A 16,574-nucleotide genomic window follows, 5' to 3' on the forward strand; every position below is an offset into this window, starting at 1 on the left:
GCTTAAATTGCACGAGCTTCTTGGGAACATGACTGGGTGACCGGTCCCCACTTTTACCAGAAATGAAATTGGGGCTTAGGGAAGTTCAGTGACTTGCCCAAAGTTATAGCTGTGGAGTGGCACATTCCAGACTGAAACACGAGGTGGCTGATCCCCAATATCCTGTAGCCTCACTGTGTGGCGTCTGAGAAAAACTAAATTGCTACCGTTTCATTAAACGCTGACCTTATCCCAGGGTGGATAACATACCTTTTTTCTTGAAAATTCTTACAGTCATTCTAAATACATTAGTCACTATTGTGTGCTTACAGACAAGAAAACATGAATAAAAAACATTAGAGGCTGGAGATCAAGCTAGTTAGAATAGTGTTTGTCTGAGATGCAAGAAACCCTGTTTGGATCATAGCACTATATAAACCGGGTATGGGGAAGTTCACTTGTCACCCCAGCCCTCAGGACAGGAAGGCAGGAGAATCCATTTCAGCTTTCCAGTGAGTTTGAGGCCAGTCTGAGCTACAGGAGACCCCCTCCCCCCCCAAAAAAAATGACCAGGGCCAGGTGTGATGGGCATGCTTGTAATCCCAGCACCTGGGAGTCGGAGACAAGAGCTGTGTGTTCAAGGACCAGCCTGGGCTACATAATGAGACTGTGTCTCAAAAGGGAAACGTGAAAGATTCAACAATTCATTCTCCCCACTTCTCATGTGTAGAGTCCTTACTGGGCTGTCCTTCTGTGTGGTGTGACTGACAGGAAAGCCCACACTGGGACCCTCTGGTGGACTTCAAACATCCCCAACCCATTTCCTTCCTAGCAGACACCACTCTGCGGCTGGGGTGGGGCAGTTCTGCAAGTCTCCATAACTGTAACCTTCCCAGGTCCTTCCCAGGAAGAAAACCACTTGTGGCCAACAGAAACCCAGGTCCTGTGATGCTGTCTCCCAGACACTCCTCCAAGGATGAGACTGAATTCACAAAAAATCAGAGTGGATACAGCTGAGGTACCGGGAGAACCACCTATCCTACCAGAACTTCATCCCCTCCCCGCCAAAAAAAATCACATCCTGACTATTGTAGCTCAAGCCACCAAACAAGAGTCTCAGACTAGCCTTTGAATTTGGATGTGGGGAGTAGAGAAAGGGCTTGTTTTTCTCCTTGAACACACATGTTCAGGGACACAATGGTCTTTGAGAAGCTTAGACAGAGGGCTTGGTCTTCTCTTGGCAAGACCATCTCATTAAGGCTTGGCTAAGGCTTTCCCTTGACACTTAAAAAAAAAAAAGTCTTTATTGCCAGATTCCAAGTAACCGGTTACTGCTGGGAATCTCTGTTTAGGGGCTTCATCTACTGGCATTTGGAACAAGGCAACTGGTTTCATTAACCCAGAGTACAGAGGTTCCAAGCGGATGCAGCCTAAGCTTTTGTACCTGGGTGACAGCGACACAGGATCAGCGGGACATTATGCATAGGTATGATGCTAATTAGAAAGGCTGCGCTGGTGAGTCCTTTATCTCTTTATTTTTAAAGGAAAAAGTAATCCTAGTAACTCTCTCCTGTTCCTCTTTCCACGGTGCTTGGTGGATGTGGGTGAAAGGGTAAAAGAAAGATTTGTCCCGGGTGGTCTTGGGATGGGGAAGGTTTTCACAGGACCAGCTTTGCAGCCCCCAGTCATCCATCCACCCTGGGGGGGTGGAGGGGGAGGGCAGGTCCAGTCACCCAAGTCACGGCGAGGAGAGCAAGGATGAAAGAGACAAGGAGACAAGGCTGTCGGTGAGACACAAAGCCGCTAGACACTGACTGCGGTGGATAAAATGTCACCCATACCAAAAGCCTGGCCTACCTGCCAACTGCCCAGCCCTGCCCGGGAAACCAAGAACACAATAGACCTCTCATCCACTTCTCACCCCCAGGCCCATTCCGCTCCAAAGGCCCGGCGGGCAGCCCAGAAAACTTGCTTCTTCTACGGGGCTTTTGATGCATTTCCAGTTCTTTTGTGAAAGTGGGAGGGAAACGGGGGGGGCTCAGCATAGACTGGGTGCCTAGAGGGGTGGGGAAGGCATGATAAAGCGTAAACTCAAGGCTTTTTTTTTTTTAAGTCAAGGTCTGTAGACTTACAGGTTATTTAAAGGGAAGAGTCACCTCAAGACTCCACATCCTGCCAAGCCCGAGAGACAGGGCGCAGACAAGGGCTGTGCTCTGCAGGGTCCGCGCCAGCGCAACTCTCCCCACAAAGGGTGCGCGGCGAGTGGGTGACTTGGAAAGGCAGCGCGTACGCGAGCACACGCCCGAACACGCACACAGCCTCACCTTCTCGATGGTCTGATCCACCGCCTTCTGAAAGACTCGAGCCACCAGCAGCGTGACACTGGTCACCAGCAGCAGCAGAGACAGTGTCCCCGCCGTGTAGAAGAAGCATCTGCCCATACCGCGCGCGGCTCACGGGCCAGGCCCGCGCCCCGACTGCAAGCGGGGGGTGGGGGGGGGAGAGCCTCCTCCGCAAGGCCGCGCGGCAGCCGCCCAAAGCCCCGGGGTCCTGGGGACCCCCGCGCCCTCCGGGTGCGGGTTCAGCCGCCCCCCCGCGCGGTGGGTGGTGCGCACAGCCCTGGAGCCCGCGCTGGGGGCGAGCGCGGCCCTCGGAGCGCCGAGCCTGCGCGATGGCGGGGGGGCCGGGGCCGCCTGGGTTTCGCTTTCTTGGGCTGGAGCGGCGGGGGAGCTGCAGGGAGCGCGCAGAGCGGTGACGCGGGCCGGTGGGGCTCGCCAGCAACCCGCGGCGGCGGCGGCGGCGGTGGCGGCCGGCGACTGCGCAGGGAAGCGGGCGGGGCCGGGCGGAGGCCGCCAATCCTGTGCCCTGCAGCGGCCCCGGCGACTCCGCCCGCGCCCTCTCCCTGCAGGCGGCGCGGTCATCCTAGGAGAGGAAACCTCCCTTCCCGGGTCCTCTCTCAGCAGCCCTCTGTTCCCTGGCAGATCCCTGCCAAGGGCCTGTCGTAGGCCGGGCCTGGGGAACTGGGGCTGGACGTGCGGCGTCCATCGCTCCGGAGAGGATCTCCGGGGTTCGTCGGGAGATTTTAGCACGGCGCAGGGAGGGCCTTTTTGCAAGGTGCGGGCTGAGCTGTGCCAGCGGCAACACTTGCCTCGCTGCGTTAACCTAGGTCTTAAGAATATGTAAGAGCGTGGCCCCAAGAAAGGGGGAATGACTGAACTGTTGAGTAAGTCCCACGGCAGCCCTGTTAATAAAGCGGCCAGCTCTGCCGGTTCTCCAGAGCCCGTGCCGGAGAAGTGCCTGGCACGACCCTGCAGGCTCGGCAGAGCCATGGGGGGAAGACGGTCCTCGAGCCAGGCTGGCATGTCCCAAAGTTCCGACACATCACAGCTGCAGGCATGCCTTAAATGTCCCCGCTGTGCTTAGTCAGCGCACCGGGAGCAGGCTTGAGAAGTTGGTCTTTACCGGTCGGGGGTGGGGGTGGGGGTGGAGGAGGGGGGCTAGATACCGCTGGGTAGATTTCAGCAGCGCTCAGCAGCTGAAAGGGTCATCAGTCACTAATGCCATCTGCAGGCGGAGACCTGGGAGGACATTTGTGGGCCATTCGGTCCTCCTCATCGTTAAGGATTCAACCAAACAGGATAGAAAAGGGAGAAAACCAAACCAAACAAAAACATGGCACCAGAGGCCAGCCTGGACGATTTAGGGAGATCTTGTCTCAAAAGAGGACAGAAAACAAAGAAAGAAAGAAACAAAGAAGCAAACAAAAGAAGGAAGGAAAGAAAAAAATATTAAATGTAAGTTACATTGTTGCTGAGGGACTATGCAGTTAGTCAGACTCAAGACGGTAGCACCTGCACAGATTTCTTTTTTTCTTTCTTCCTTCCTCCCTCACCCCTCACCCTCTCCCCCCCTTCTCTCTTTTTTATGTCACAATTTCCTAAATAATACTTTAATTATTTCCACAGAATCCCTTTGTATTAAGAATTTTAAGTGAGCCGGTATAGTGGCCCATGCCTATAATCCCACTACTCAGGAAGGCAGAGGCAGGTGGATCCCTGTGAGTTCAAGGCCAGCCTGGTCTACAAAGCAAGTTCAGGACAGCCAAGGCTACACAGAGAAACCCTGTCTCAAGAACAGACCAACACACAAAGAATTGTAGGTGATCTAAAATTAAAGCATAAGGAAAAGATGTGTGTAGGTTTCTATGCACATACCTTGCAATTTTCTCTCCTGTTTTCTTTTACTTTTTACTATGCTATTTTTTCTTTTGTCTATCTTTTTTTTTTTTTTTTCAATTTTAAGAAACGGCTTCAAGTATTGCAGCCTAACCTCAGTCTTGCTGCCTAACCTCAGTCTTGCTATGCAAGAGGGTGATGAAGTTCTGATCTTCCTGCCTCTACTTGTCAAGTTCAGGCGGTACAGGCGTTCACTAGTTCCGGTTTATGATGCGCGGGGGGGGGGGGGGGGGGGGGGTCGAACCCAGCTAGGCAAGGGCTGTACCTGCTGTAGTGTGTCCCGCTTTCTATTGATCTGGGCACCCGCAGCAGCCCTGGATTCACAGGAACACCAAATCACTTCACAGGCCCAACCAGTTGCCGAGTGGCAGATCTTGACCTTTGCAGGACGTGGGGCCATCGGCTTCCAAAGCCCTCAGTGTTTCTACTCTGAGACTACTGTTCAGGAGATAAGAATCAAGAGGCTTTGCTGAGGACACAGGAATGGGGACAAGTTCCTTCTCATGTCTACTGAGAGGAACAGACTCTTCCTTCTCCTTTTGATCTATGGCGGACATAGTCATTTGTTAGACCAATAGACTATGGTAGAAATGATGGCATCTTGGAGCAGCTACTTCAGATTCAACTTTTGAGAAAGTCTCGAGTAGCCCAGGCTGGCCTGGAACTGGATGTGTGGAAGGATGTCCTCGAATTTCTGAAGCTCCCACCTCTACCCGCCAGCTGCTCTGCCCTGTACCCCAGTTTGTTCAAGGGGACATGCTAGGCCCCCCCCAACCCTCCCTCTCCCCCTTCTCGGGCAGGGGTTGGGATTTCACTGCAATCTCTGTGTGTCTTATCACACACAGGTCCCGACCTCTGATTTCTAAATCAGGTTCCATTGGCTGGTGCATTGTGGAGCACAGGCTCCCTAGGCAGCCACCACCCATTCCTGCCCTCATCCCTAGTTCCAGAAAAGCACCCCCCTCAAGTTCATCTATGCGTACTATAGTACGTCATTTCTCTCACTCTCTTTCCCCAACCCCTCCCGTATGCCCCTCCCCCCAGCGTGGCCTTCTAAAGTTACTATCACATATGCCTGACTAACTATATAAACACAAACTGCTGCTGAGTTCACTTAGAGTTGCTTGTGTGTATGTATTTTTTAGGGCTGACCACATGGTACTGAGAACCAATTATTCACCTCCTCCCCGGGAAAGATGGATTTGCCCCCTCTCGTCGGTCTTAATTGCTTGTGAGGTGTTGTTCCCCCGTCCATGCTCACGTGTCAAGGGGTAGCCTTGCGTTCACTGCAACTGCCCTACCCGTCCCCCAGCCCTGCACCATCTTAGTCTCCCGGGTGCTGGGATTGCAGGTCTGAGCCAGCACACCTGGCACGTGAAGGTCCATTTTGCTCCATTTTGTTCCTTGGTCGAGGTGATTGATCTCACTGCGTAGCCCAAGCTGGTCTCAGACTCATGGTCTTTCTGCCTCAGTTTCCCCAGTTGGGAATCACAGCTGGGCACAGTCCTTTCTTATCTTTGCCTGAACCACTGGAATAGCTACAGACTGTGGGAGAGGGACCAACAGAGAGAGATTTGAGAACGAATCTCACTGTCTACACACTGGCTTCCGGTTCACTTGTCCTCAGTTTACCTTCCCAATGAGGCTCATTTACTATTTCTTCTGTATGCCTCCCCTTTAAATCTCTGGCTTGAGCTGGACAAAAAAAAAAAAAAAAAAAAAAATTCTTGGTTCCTCTTAGCAGCACAGATGACCAGACCAGCATTTTAAAAAATGTTCCAAACACAATGACAGAACGAGAATGTCCTGATGACAAAAAAATGAACAGGTTAAAAAAAAAAAAAAAAACAATGTGCATTACCAAAATAACACGATGAAATCCCCCAGTAATTTCCACCTTATAAGGATGCCTGGCACAGCCTGGCCTACTGCCCTTCTGTTCAGTTCCATCTTCTCCACGTGGCAGTGACATCCATGAACTTTTGGCCCAATTCTGATCAGCTTCTCCATGCTCCTCAGGACTTCCTTGTTTCTAGTCTATGGGACAAACTGCCTGTACCTGTAATGGATTTATTATTTTAATTGCCATAGAATCATCTCAGCTGCTGGCGAGGCCATCCTTATCTCCAGGGTGAAGCCCGGGCTTGCCAGGCATGCAGGCAAATAGCCCTGGGAAAGGCAGGGGCTTGGCAAGATCAACATCTCTATAATGGAGGCTCCCACCCTAGGAAGGAGACAGGGGGCTTTCTGATAACCGCTTTGTACATCCAGTCAGATGTTTTCATCTAATAAGAACAAGAGCACTTGAGGATGAATAATCACTGTTGTTTGCTGACGTCAGGACTCAGAAATGAAGAATTTCTTTCCCAGATTCTAAGACTGTTGGGCAGGAGTGGGAGTGGGAAAGGAAGAGAACTCTTCCAATCACTATCTTAACATTACTTTTTTTTTTTTTTTTTTTTTTGGACATGGTATCACTAGTGGCCTAGATTATTCCGGAACTTATTGAATAGCCCAGGCTATCCTGGAGCTCAAGATCTGCGTGCTTTTCACAGGCTCCAACTTAACTTTAGAAGGCTGACGTCACACTCAAGGTTAATTACAATAATCATTGTGTACCTTTATCATGTGTTCACCGTAAACATTTATGATACACCCAAGGCCTCATGTAGGCTAGACAAGCATTCAATCACTAAGCTACACCCAACAAAACAGCACACTCTTAACCCTGTGTAGCTTCCAGGGCTACTGCCAATCAGTCTGATTCCTTTTGAAGATTCATGCTGCTCAGCTCATCAAAAAGAGCTTAACTTTATTTCCCTGCACCCCAGCCACCCCCATACCACCCCCACCCCCAGAGCCGGTCTGCCATCTTGGCCTGCCTTCACCAGCAGAGTCAGACAGAGCCAACACAGTTCTGATGCTCTTAGACTAGGTGGGAGCCAGCTCCCCCCATTACCTTCTGTGGGATCCAATCACCATGACAGAAACTTGGTTAGGTTAAAGGACGGTAAGACATCATGTGACCCTGGTGAAGAGGAAGCCATCCCAGATGAAGCCAGCTTTTTGCCTCATAAGAGAGGTGATGGCCCATGCTGAAGAGCTCTGCCCAGAAAATAAGTGACTGTGTATTAAGTTACTAGATTTGGGGTGCCTTGATGCCCCATAAAACATGGCTCAGCAGGTAAAAATGGTTGCCTTGCAAGCCTGCGGACCTGAGAAGCCCACAGTGGAAGAGGAAAACCACTCCCGAAAGTTGTCCTATGATCCTGCAGTATAAGCAGAGACAAGCATGCGCGCTCACACAGGCACATGGGCACACATACATGCACATGCTTTAAACATTGAGTTAATGTGTTTTGTCATTTTTAATTACATTAATATTTCAAGAGCCTAAAAAAATTGCAAGTAGCCCTAAGACTTGCTTAGTTTGTGATAAATTCAGGGTCAAGTTATTTTCCAATTGTTTTTTTTTTTTCCTATTGTTTAGCTTAAAGATGTTCTGCAAAATGTGCCATCATACTTAGTAACTTAAATACGTTATTTATAAATATTTTTATGTGTCTACTGCCCTGAGTGACGCAAGATCCACAGAAGCATTCATTTTCGCCTCCCTTGCTCCCTTGACAATAAACCCACAGTGAGATATCACAAACTTCTTTGTGGGGCCTGGGCAGATGGCTTGTTGCTTAAGAGTACTTGTTGCTCTTACAGAGAACCCAAGTTTGAGTCCCTACACCCACATGGCAGCTCACAACCATCCCTAAATCTAGGGCCAGAAGATCTGACACTCCCTTCTTATCTATGAGAGCTCCAGGCCTGGAAGTAGGGCATAGGACATACATGCAGGCAAAAACATTTATACACATAAAACAAATAAATGTAAAAATATCTAAAAACCAAAACCACAAGTTCTTTGTGGATGCAAGGTGCAACTCCCTGGAACAGAGAGCATTTGCCACTATGCTGTGGGTTTTTTGTTTGTTTGTTTGTTTGTTTGTCTGTTTTTTTCCTTTTTTCACACACACGCTCTGCAGTGGGGGAAAGAAGCCCTTTCTACTGCGACTTCATGGCTTCTCCAGTATCATCTTTGTGACCTAGGCCATGTCTTTATTCTGCTCTAGAATGCTTCTATATTGAGAGAATCCTTCTCTAGATATTCTCATTTTCCCCTTCCCCTCCCACGCATAAGTATGCGGTTTTAAGGAAAAAAAAAACATAAAAATGAGGAAGGGAAAAACGATTTGGCTTTTTCCTTTCCTCATCCTGAAACAACAAACACAGTGTTTTCACCACACTGAGGCTGGGACTCAAACCTCAGGCTTTATGCATGCTAGCCTAGAGCATCTAACTAAGGAACAAGCGTTGGGGGTGAGTGAATAAAGAGGCAAGGGAGAAAAAAGAGAAAAGAAGCCAGCTGTGATGGATTTACATGCCTGTGATTCCAACACTTGAAAGCCTGAGGCAGGAGGACCTCAAATTCAAGGCAACCTGAGATTGAGCCTTCATTTTCTAAACTTTATTTTATGTTTATGGGTGTTTTGCCTGTACAACTGTATATCTGTGCACCATGTGTGTGCCTGGTACCTGTGGAGCCCAGAAGAGGGCATCAGACCCCTTAAAACTACAGCTGCTGTCTAGGAAATGAACCCAGATCTTCTGGAAGAGTAGCCAGTGTTCTTAACCATTAAGCTATCTTTTTCACCCTTTGGCCCCATAAAAGCAAACAAAAACATGAGTTGGGGGAATGTAGCACTTGCCTAACACTCTATCTGGATTTAATCCCCAGGAGGACTGGGGAATAAAAGCAGATATCTACATAATATGTTCTCTGTACATGTCTAAACAGAAGACTTTCTGTTCTTCATTCGCCCCTCCCCATGGCCCTATGTACATAATATTCTTTCTTTACCCTCAAAATGAGAAAACAGATACAGAGAGGTTTTCAGAGCAACCCAGCCTTCTATGGCCTGTCATAAGCAAAGCTAGTATTGAAACCCAAATAAACCTGGTACCTATGCTGGCTCTTATCTATTAGAAACAGAAGGAAGTGATGAATTTGCTGAAAACACTGTGGCATTACAGCAGTTTTCAAGGCTGGGAACATTTCTCGTGTTCTGACATGAAACCTCCCTCCCCCCCCATGTAGTTTGTAGAAGTGACTGAGGTTTGGGTTATTTGGAGATGGTTTTCAACTCAGCGAGGCGATGCCAGCGTATTGCAAAATCTCTGAGCTGTCTGGTTTCCTGGGCATTGCAAAATCAGGTTGAACAAGCCACACAAGAACGTAGTTATTCTTTAATGAGTCATTTCGCCAGTAGAAGCTGTTGAAATGAGAGCTAGTTTGCCTCTTCTTTCATCCTGAGGGAGAGTCAAGAAAAAAAAATATATGAAAGAAGCCATGGGTTAAAGTGAGCCTTGTCAGTCCCAGTGTGGCTATTTAGACAAGGGATATGGTAGGAGACCAGAAGATTCCCGGGCTGGAGTTAAGATAATTATGTTAGTCAATTGTGTGTAGCAATTAAATACACACCAAGGAAAACAGACTAAGGAAAGGCTCATGGTTTATTTTGGCTCATGGTTTCAGAGTTCTGGATCCACAGCCATTGGTCTCCTTCCTTCTGGGATGTGGTGTGGCAGAAACACCGGGCACAAACACAAGAGAGAACAAAGCTGTGATTATTTTTACCTAACAAATGTTGGTAGGTGTAGATTTCGTTCTACACAGAACAGCTTTCTTGTCATTGTTGTTTGTTTGTTGAGACAAGGTTTTTGTATCCCAAGCTGACTTCAAACTCACAATGTAACTGAGTATGGCCTTAGTTCAATCCTTCTGTCTCCACCTCCCAAATTTGGCGATTAAAGTTGTGTCACCTGGCTATCTGGTCTTCAAGATAAGCAGAGATAGAGGCTGAATAAGAGTCTAGTCAGGCAGCATAGTTTCTCATGTTGAAAAACAATTTCATTTTGTACATTGTATTTTCTCTTCCTTTTCCCAGGAGGCATAAAAGTCAACTTTTTAAAAAAATCTGAGTAAACCTTCTTACCTTTGCAAAGTTTGATAGGAGAATGACAATGAGTCTTCCATTCTGTGAGCCTCACTGCATTTATCTGAGTTGCTATAACAAAACCATGTATTTTACAAACAGCAGAAAAATTCTTACAGAACCGAAGGCAAGAGTTCTAAGGTCAAGATGGCAGCAACGTTTTTATGTGGTGATGGCCCTGTTTCTGGTTCATTAATGGTGTGTTCTACTATTTTGTTGTTGTTTTGTTTTGTTTTGTTTTGTTTTGTTTTGGGATGGAGTCCAGGGTTCAATCCATGCAATGAAAATCTTGTACCACTGAGTTGCAACCCCAGCCCCTAGAGCAAAGTATTTCGATAGTGTCCTGGAGAGGAGGTTTAATAAATGTTAGTTAAACTCAGGAAAATATTGGTCAAACGTAAACAGTCATCAACAAGCCATCACTGGACTCCTCTGTCTGACTGCATCTGTTTCCTAATGCTCCTCTTGTCAGAGATACATCTGGGCTGCAAAGAAAGAGACCACCACTCCTTTTCATTGTTGCTGTTGTTTTATGACAGGGTTTCTCCATGTAACCCTGACTGTCCAGGAATTTTCTGTGTAGACCTGGCTAGCCTTGAACTCATAGAGGGGCACCTGCCTTCTGCCTCCAAAGTGCTGGGACTAAAGGTGTATACTACCAGGTACAGCAAAACTTTACTTTCAGGGGCAGTAAGCGCATTTGGTTTTTATGCCAACTCAGGTGGTGACTGTATATTTTCCCCATTGGCTGGGATTCAGCCTTACAGTGTCAACTCAATTGGCCAGTCTGGAAATAATGTGCACACAGCAAATGAGGAGGAAGGAAAAGGGGTCACTGCTCCAAGAATACAACAGAGTGCCTTTATGTAACAGTGGGGCAGGTTAGAATATTTTCATGAAAAGTCTTTTAAAATAAGGGGGTTATAAATATTTGAATCCCTTGTCCCAAACACAAGTTAGATTTTAGATAGCCATATTTAATATTTCTTACACTCTCCTTTATTTTGTAAAACTTACGGTTTATGTCAAGGCATACACCGTTTCCTAGGCGGGGCTTTTATTTTGCTCAGCATATTTCTGTCTGCTGCAGTGACCATCAAACTTCAAAGCAGTGTTTCTCCACCTGGGGGTCTTGACCCTTTGCGGTCGAACAAGCCTTTCACAGGGGTAGCCTAAGACCGTCAGGAAATAGATACATTACGATTCATATTTTTTGTTGTTTTGAGTTTTGGAGACAGGGTTTCTTTTGTGTAGCCTTGGCTATCATGGACTCACTTTGTAGACCAGGCTGGCCTCAAACTCACAGAAATCTACCTGCCTCTCCTTCCCTGAGCACATACACCACCACACCCAGGTTGTAACCATAGAAAGTTATAGTTATGAAGCAGCAATGAAATAATTTTATGGTTAGAGGTCACCACAAACAAACAAACAGGAAGAATATGAGGAGGAGGAGAAGCAAAATCTATAGTGTAATTTGTTTTGCTGGGCAGTGGAAGCCAGGGGTAGGAACAGAGCATCCAAACACTAAATACAATTTTTTTCTTTTCAGGACAAAAACGGGGAGGCAGAAAAAGAGAATGGAGAAGACAAGAGAGATGCTGCAGGGATGAGGGCATGGGAAGGATGAGGCTGACTTTGGGCAATTGTATTTTGTTTTATAAACCTTGTACTGGGTGTCTGCAAAAAAGGGGTTAGCATGATAAATATCTCTTGGAACTCTAAAGCACCCTAGAGCCATTCCCAAGAATACTGCTACCTAAACAATGACTCCTCTGCCTCAGATAGAGAGGCCAGTGAGAACAGAAGCCTGTTTCATCGCTGTCAGCCAACAACAGTCAAGCTCTTCTCCCGGTAATGCATTTCTCATTTGGGACATTTTATAGCACATGGGCACCTATGAGGCTCTTGAAGCATGACATGATGGGCCTTCCCTCGTTAAAGCAGGTATCAGAGTGGCTCCTTCATAAAGGAGCACTGTGTGTGTGTATACACATTGCATTTCTAGAGAATAACACACATTTTTTTTTTATACAAGATCTGATTAGAAATGCCAAGCATCCAGCACCTATGGATTGTCCAGCTCTGGCCCTATAGGAGAGTAGTAAGGACAGAGGGTGAAGCCACCCACCTGCTGGGTAGCTGAGTGACAGGCATAGACAATCCTCAGGCCTGGGCCGCAGCTGACACCACCTGAGAGCCGACCATGCTCAATCATCCTGTTTGCTAACTAACACAAGAAGCACCTGTGATGGCTAATTCTCTTTTTTTTTTTTTTTAATCTCCACAGAAATTCTTCACATAATTGAATTTTCACATAACACGGTATATGGCTAAAAACAGAAATCATATTTGAGAAAGGGGAAAAAAAGATCTTCAGAGCATTTATATCTGTACATTTCCTTCTCACCCACCTCCCATCTTTAAATTTACCCCGGGATTTGCATTGATTTACATTTGTATCGGTGTGAAATTAAGCCTTTTAAAGTGAACACTCTGTGGCCTCTCCTACATTCTCAGTGTCGTGCAATCAGCATTCCTATGTGGCTCCAAAATACATTCTTATCAGCAAGGAGGAAACTGTGTACCATTAAGTTACTCCTTTCTGGAAGCCAACAGTCTGCTTTCTGTCCACAAAGGTTTCCTTATTTTATTTGCTTCATTTGACCTGTGCCCTATTTTTGTCTGGCCTCTTTGAATTGGCTGCTGTATGCAAGACACGCCCACATCATAGCATCTACCAGTACCCACTTCCTTCTGTTGGTGAGTAATAGTCCATTGGTTATGGATTCATACAATGGGGATTTGAGTTCTTTTTAGGTTTTAGCACTCTATTTATTGCTTTTATATGAAGGAGTCGAATTGCCAGGGCATGCTGTAACTATATTCAGCTTTTTTGAAACACCATGTTTCTATAAAATAATTTGCATCTTTTGAATCGGTCTCTAGTTTGAAGGCAAACAGAGAAAGATGTTTATTTTGGGTAGAGGTAGTGTCACTGTCCTTTTCTCTTGGGGTCCCACCTGATGCTCGGTGGAACACCCAGTGCCAGGCGTGAGCCAGCTCAGGGTAGGTTTCAAAGCAGTTAAGGCACTCTCCAGTCCTGAAGATTCTAGAACTTTCTTCAATGAGACTGAGGGATTATTTATTTATCAGACAGCTGGAGGTGCCCCAAGCCCATCCCTGTCTACCTCCCTCCTTCCCTTCTTTTGCTGGAGATTAAACCTAGCCGTCAGATGCTGGGCAAGCACCCTACCATGGAGCAATGGTTTTAAAGTTAACGGAGCAAATCTGGCTCAATTCAGGAGGCTTAAGGGTGGGTACCAATTCCAAATGGTCAGAAACCATGTGGGCTCTAGGCTAGAGGAAAATACAGATTCCATTTTCATCCTTTCCAACAGTGCTACTGCTGCACTCTGCTGATAAGGTTGAAGTCTGGCATTACCCGTAGGCTCCCGAGCTTGGTGCTGGCTTCCTTCCTCATCTAGACCTCCCTCCTCTCCACCTGATTTGGGGAAGCCCCAGATCCTCTAAAGAGTGTCACACAGCCTTCAGGTAGATTACAGGGCCAACCCTTTCCTGATAAGAAACCTGTTTACTGTGTACCTGGGGATTCCTGGAAACACCTCCACGCTGATGAGATGTCTCGGTACCTTAGCTTTCTACCAATGACCTTTTACTGTACCTGGAGTCTCCTCCCCCAACCCCTTGCTGCCTATAGGATAATTAAGTCCTGTGCCCCTCTTCTTATGACAGGACTGTGCTGAAGTATCCCTGGCACTCCTAGCCCCATCAACGCAAACACGGGCATCCTTGAAACCCCACCCACTGCCCAAGGTTTATAATGTCCCTGATTCACAAAACAAACTCTCTCTCTCTCACTCCGTTTCTCCATCACAACCCCCCTGAGACTTGTTATTTATTCTGGGGAAAGAAGGACTCCCCTTCTTCCCAAAGAATTTGTCACTGAAGCCTGCTCAACCACTGCAAGCCACTGACCACAAAGGAACAGCCGTTGGAACTGCATTCCGGGCGTCTGCCCATACCCTCTGCTATTAGCATGACAGCATAACTGAAGGGTCATAACACTGCAGTATCACCGCCAGCTTTAACGCTGTCATCTGGTACTGGCAACCTCATCAAAAAGAGCGAATTGCAACAGAGTGGGAAAACTCTTCTCCACACCCCTGGAGAGGTCGGAAGTCTTGTGCATGAACCTGGCTCTTCATGCTCTAGCCCATTCCTGAGGGAAGCAGAACCTGAGACTCCAAGGTTCCATCCATTCCCTCCCGGAAGCCACCAACAGTCCAGCCATCCGGTGAGAGAAGCGCATACTTCCGGTGTGGCACTCAGTGGTGGCAGCCCTGCAGTGTTAAAGGCAGAACAACATGCTACAACCAGTATGACTGGCCTCTCCCGCCCTCTAAAGACTCTTGTGCAGAAAGCTTAATCCCCAGAGAGGGTCTCTACCCGGAGGTAATGGAATAATGAGGCTCTGATCTAATCAAGGAATTAGTCCCTCAATGAGTTCTTCATAGAATCCACTGTGAGCAGGTGAGGCCTGACGGAGGACATAGGTCACTGTCCCTGGCTCTGTTCTGCTAGGGAGGTGGGCGGCTTGCTTAACATGCCTTTCTCTCCCACCACGGTCCCAAAACAACAGACTCGGGTGACCGTGGCTGAAACCAAGAACAGACCTGAAGTAGTTTAGAGAGATTAAATTGCTTAATTGCAACAACAGAAACCTGTCAAATGGGCTGTTCGGGTTTAAATTATATTATACTTGTTATAGGAAATCTGTCTATTTATTTGGTTTTATTTTAAGAAAGGGCCTGTAGCCATTGAAAAGGTTTTTTGTTTGTTTGTTTGCTTTGCTACTGTTGTTGATTGTTTTGTTTTGTTTTACTTTGTGTCTGGGACTTCTTTTCACTATGGTTATGTCATGCAATGAGCTCTGAAGAGCACAGGCTAGGCACCGCAGCCATCCAATGAAACCTGAGATGGCATGAAGATTAGTGCAAGTATAGTGCCTTACTTTGACTTATGTCTGTCTGTCCTGGTCCCATTCCCTAAGCCATTAGACAGCCAACCCAAAGTTAAACCTTGAAAGTTTCTACGTGCTGTGGTCTGAATATTTGTGCCCAAGATGATGGCATTAAGAGCACTGTTTGATCTCAGTTCTTTTCTGTTACTATTACAGAATACCTGAGACTGGGTAATTTGTAAAGAATAGTGGTTTACTTTGGTACATGGTTCTAGAGGCTGCAGAGTTTAAGAGCAGGTAGCTGAGTGGTAAGGTCCATGTGTTGCTTTAATTCATGGTGGAAAGACCAAAAGAACAGCTAACATCCTTAATGAGCACTTGCTATTGCAGAGAACAGTTCAGTTCCAAGCACCCATGTCAGGCTACTCACAACCACACATAATTCAGGTTCTAGAGGATCAGGTGCCCTCTTCTGGCCTCTGTGGAAATATACATACAGACACAGACAAATGTTGACGCATAAATAAAGTTAAAATAATTAAGAAAAGCAACTCAGTGGCTCTACTCTAAAGAAGGCATAAATGATGACTACTTCTGTGTGGTTTAAAGTGCCTGTGTCTGGCTTTTTGTTGTGGTCTGCGAGAGTTTGTGTATTCCTCGCTAATTTTAGTGTGTAGCTAACCCATAAAAGAGACTTCAGTGGGCAGTTTCTGGAAGGAATACTTTTCCTGAAAATCAGGACACTGAAGTAGCAAGCAAACATCAAACAGAAATACATTCTCCTGTAACTGATGTTTACTTGAAATCCTGCTTACTAGGTTATCAGGATGGCAGTACCGGGTGCACCAAAATGCCTTGAAGTTGACAAATCTAAAACCACAAGCGCTGAAAGGAACACTGGCTGGACATCAACGGGTGACTAAATACAAGTGCCAAAGCCTCTTCCTGCTAGCTGCCAGCTGCTCTCTTTCTGTCTTTCTGTGTCTCTCTCTCCTTTCCTCTTCTCCTCCCTCCCTTCCCCTTGGTTGCTTCCCTACAGTAAACATTTGTTTAAAAATCAACGAAACCAACACAACAACACAATCCTCGTTCAGATTCCAGTAACTTTCTTGGTAGGAAATGAATGCTCCTTTCCGCCAGGATAAGATCTGACTAAATCCAGGCTTGGAGCCTTCTCCCCTAGGCCAGTTGCACACCCCCGGACATAGAGTGTTAGCTCAGCCCTGTCATGCTGGACTCCTCAATTGCTGCGGGACAAATTGGACAGGTCCAGGCAGGGCTGTGCTGTGCCGGGTTGTGCTGGTGTCCTAGCAACTCCGGAAGTTGTGA

The 16,574-nt window shown here is 47.0% G+C and overlaps 1 protein-coding gene and 1 long non-coding RNA gene across 2 annotated transcripts in view; one reads left to right on the forward strand and one right to left on the reverse strand.

Annotated features, from left to right (window-relative positions):
- The window catches only part of Scarb2 (scavenger receptor class B member 2), a 55,204-nt gene extending 52,559 nt beyond the window's left edge, over positions 1-2,645 (reverse strand). The window contains exon 1 of the mRNA XM_021649896.2: positions 2,304-2,645. Coding sequence (XP_021505571.1) covers positions 2,304-2,420 — 117 coding nt within the window. The 5' untranslated portion in view covers positions 2,421-2,645. The remainder of the gene's footprint in view (positions 1-2,303) is intronic.
- Positions 1,252-13,083, forward strand: LOC132653195 (uncharacterized). Its single transcript, XR_009590958.1, has 3 exons — positions 1,252-1,494; positions 11,814-12,115; positions 12,552-13,083. It is a non-coding gene; the product is annotated as an uncharacterized LOC132653195 (long non-coding RNA).
- Positions 13,084-16,574: the final 3,491 nt, after the last annotated feature.

Source organism: Meriones unguiculatus, chromosome 3 (genome assembly GCF_030254825.1).
Source record: "Meriones unguiculatus strain TT.TT164.6M chromosome 3, Bangor_MerUng_6.1, whole genome shotgun sequence".
Lineage (NCBI taxonomy): Eukaryota > Metazoa > Chordata > Mammalia > Rodentia > Muridae > Meriones > Meriones unguiculatus.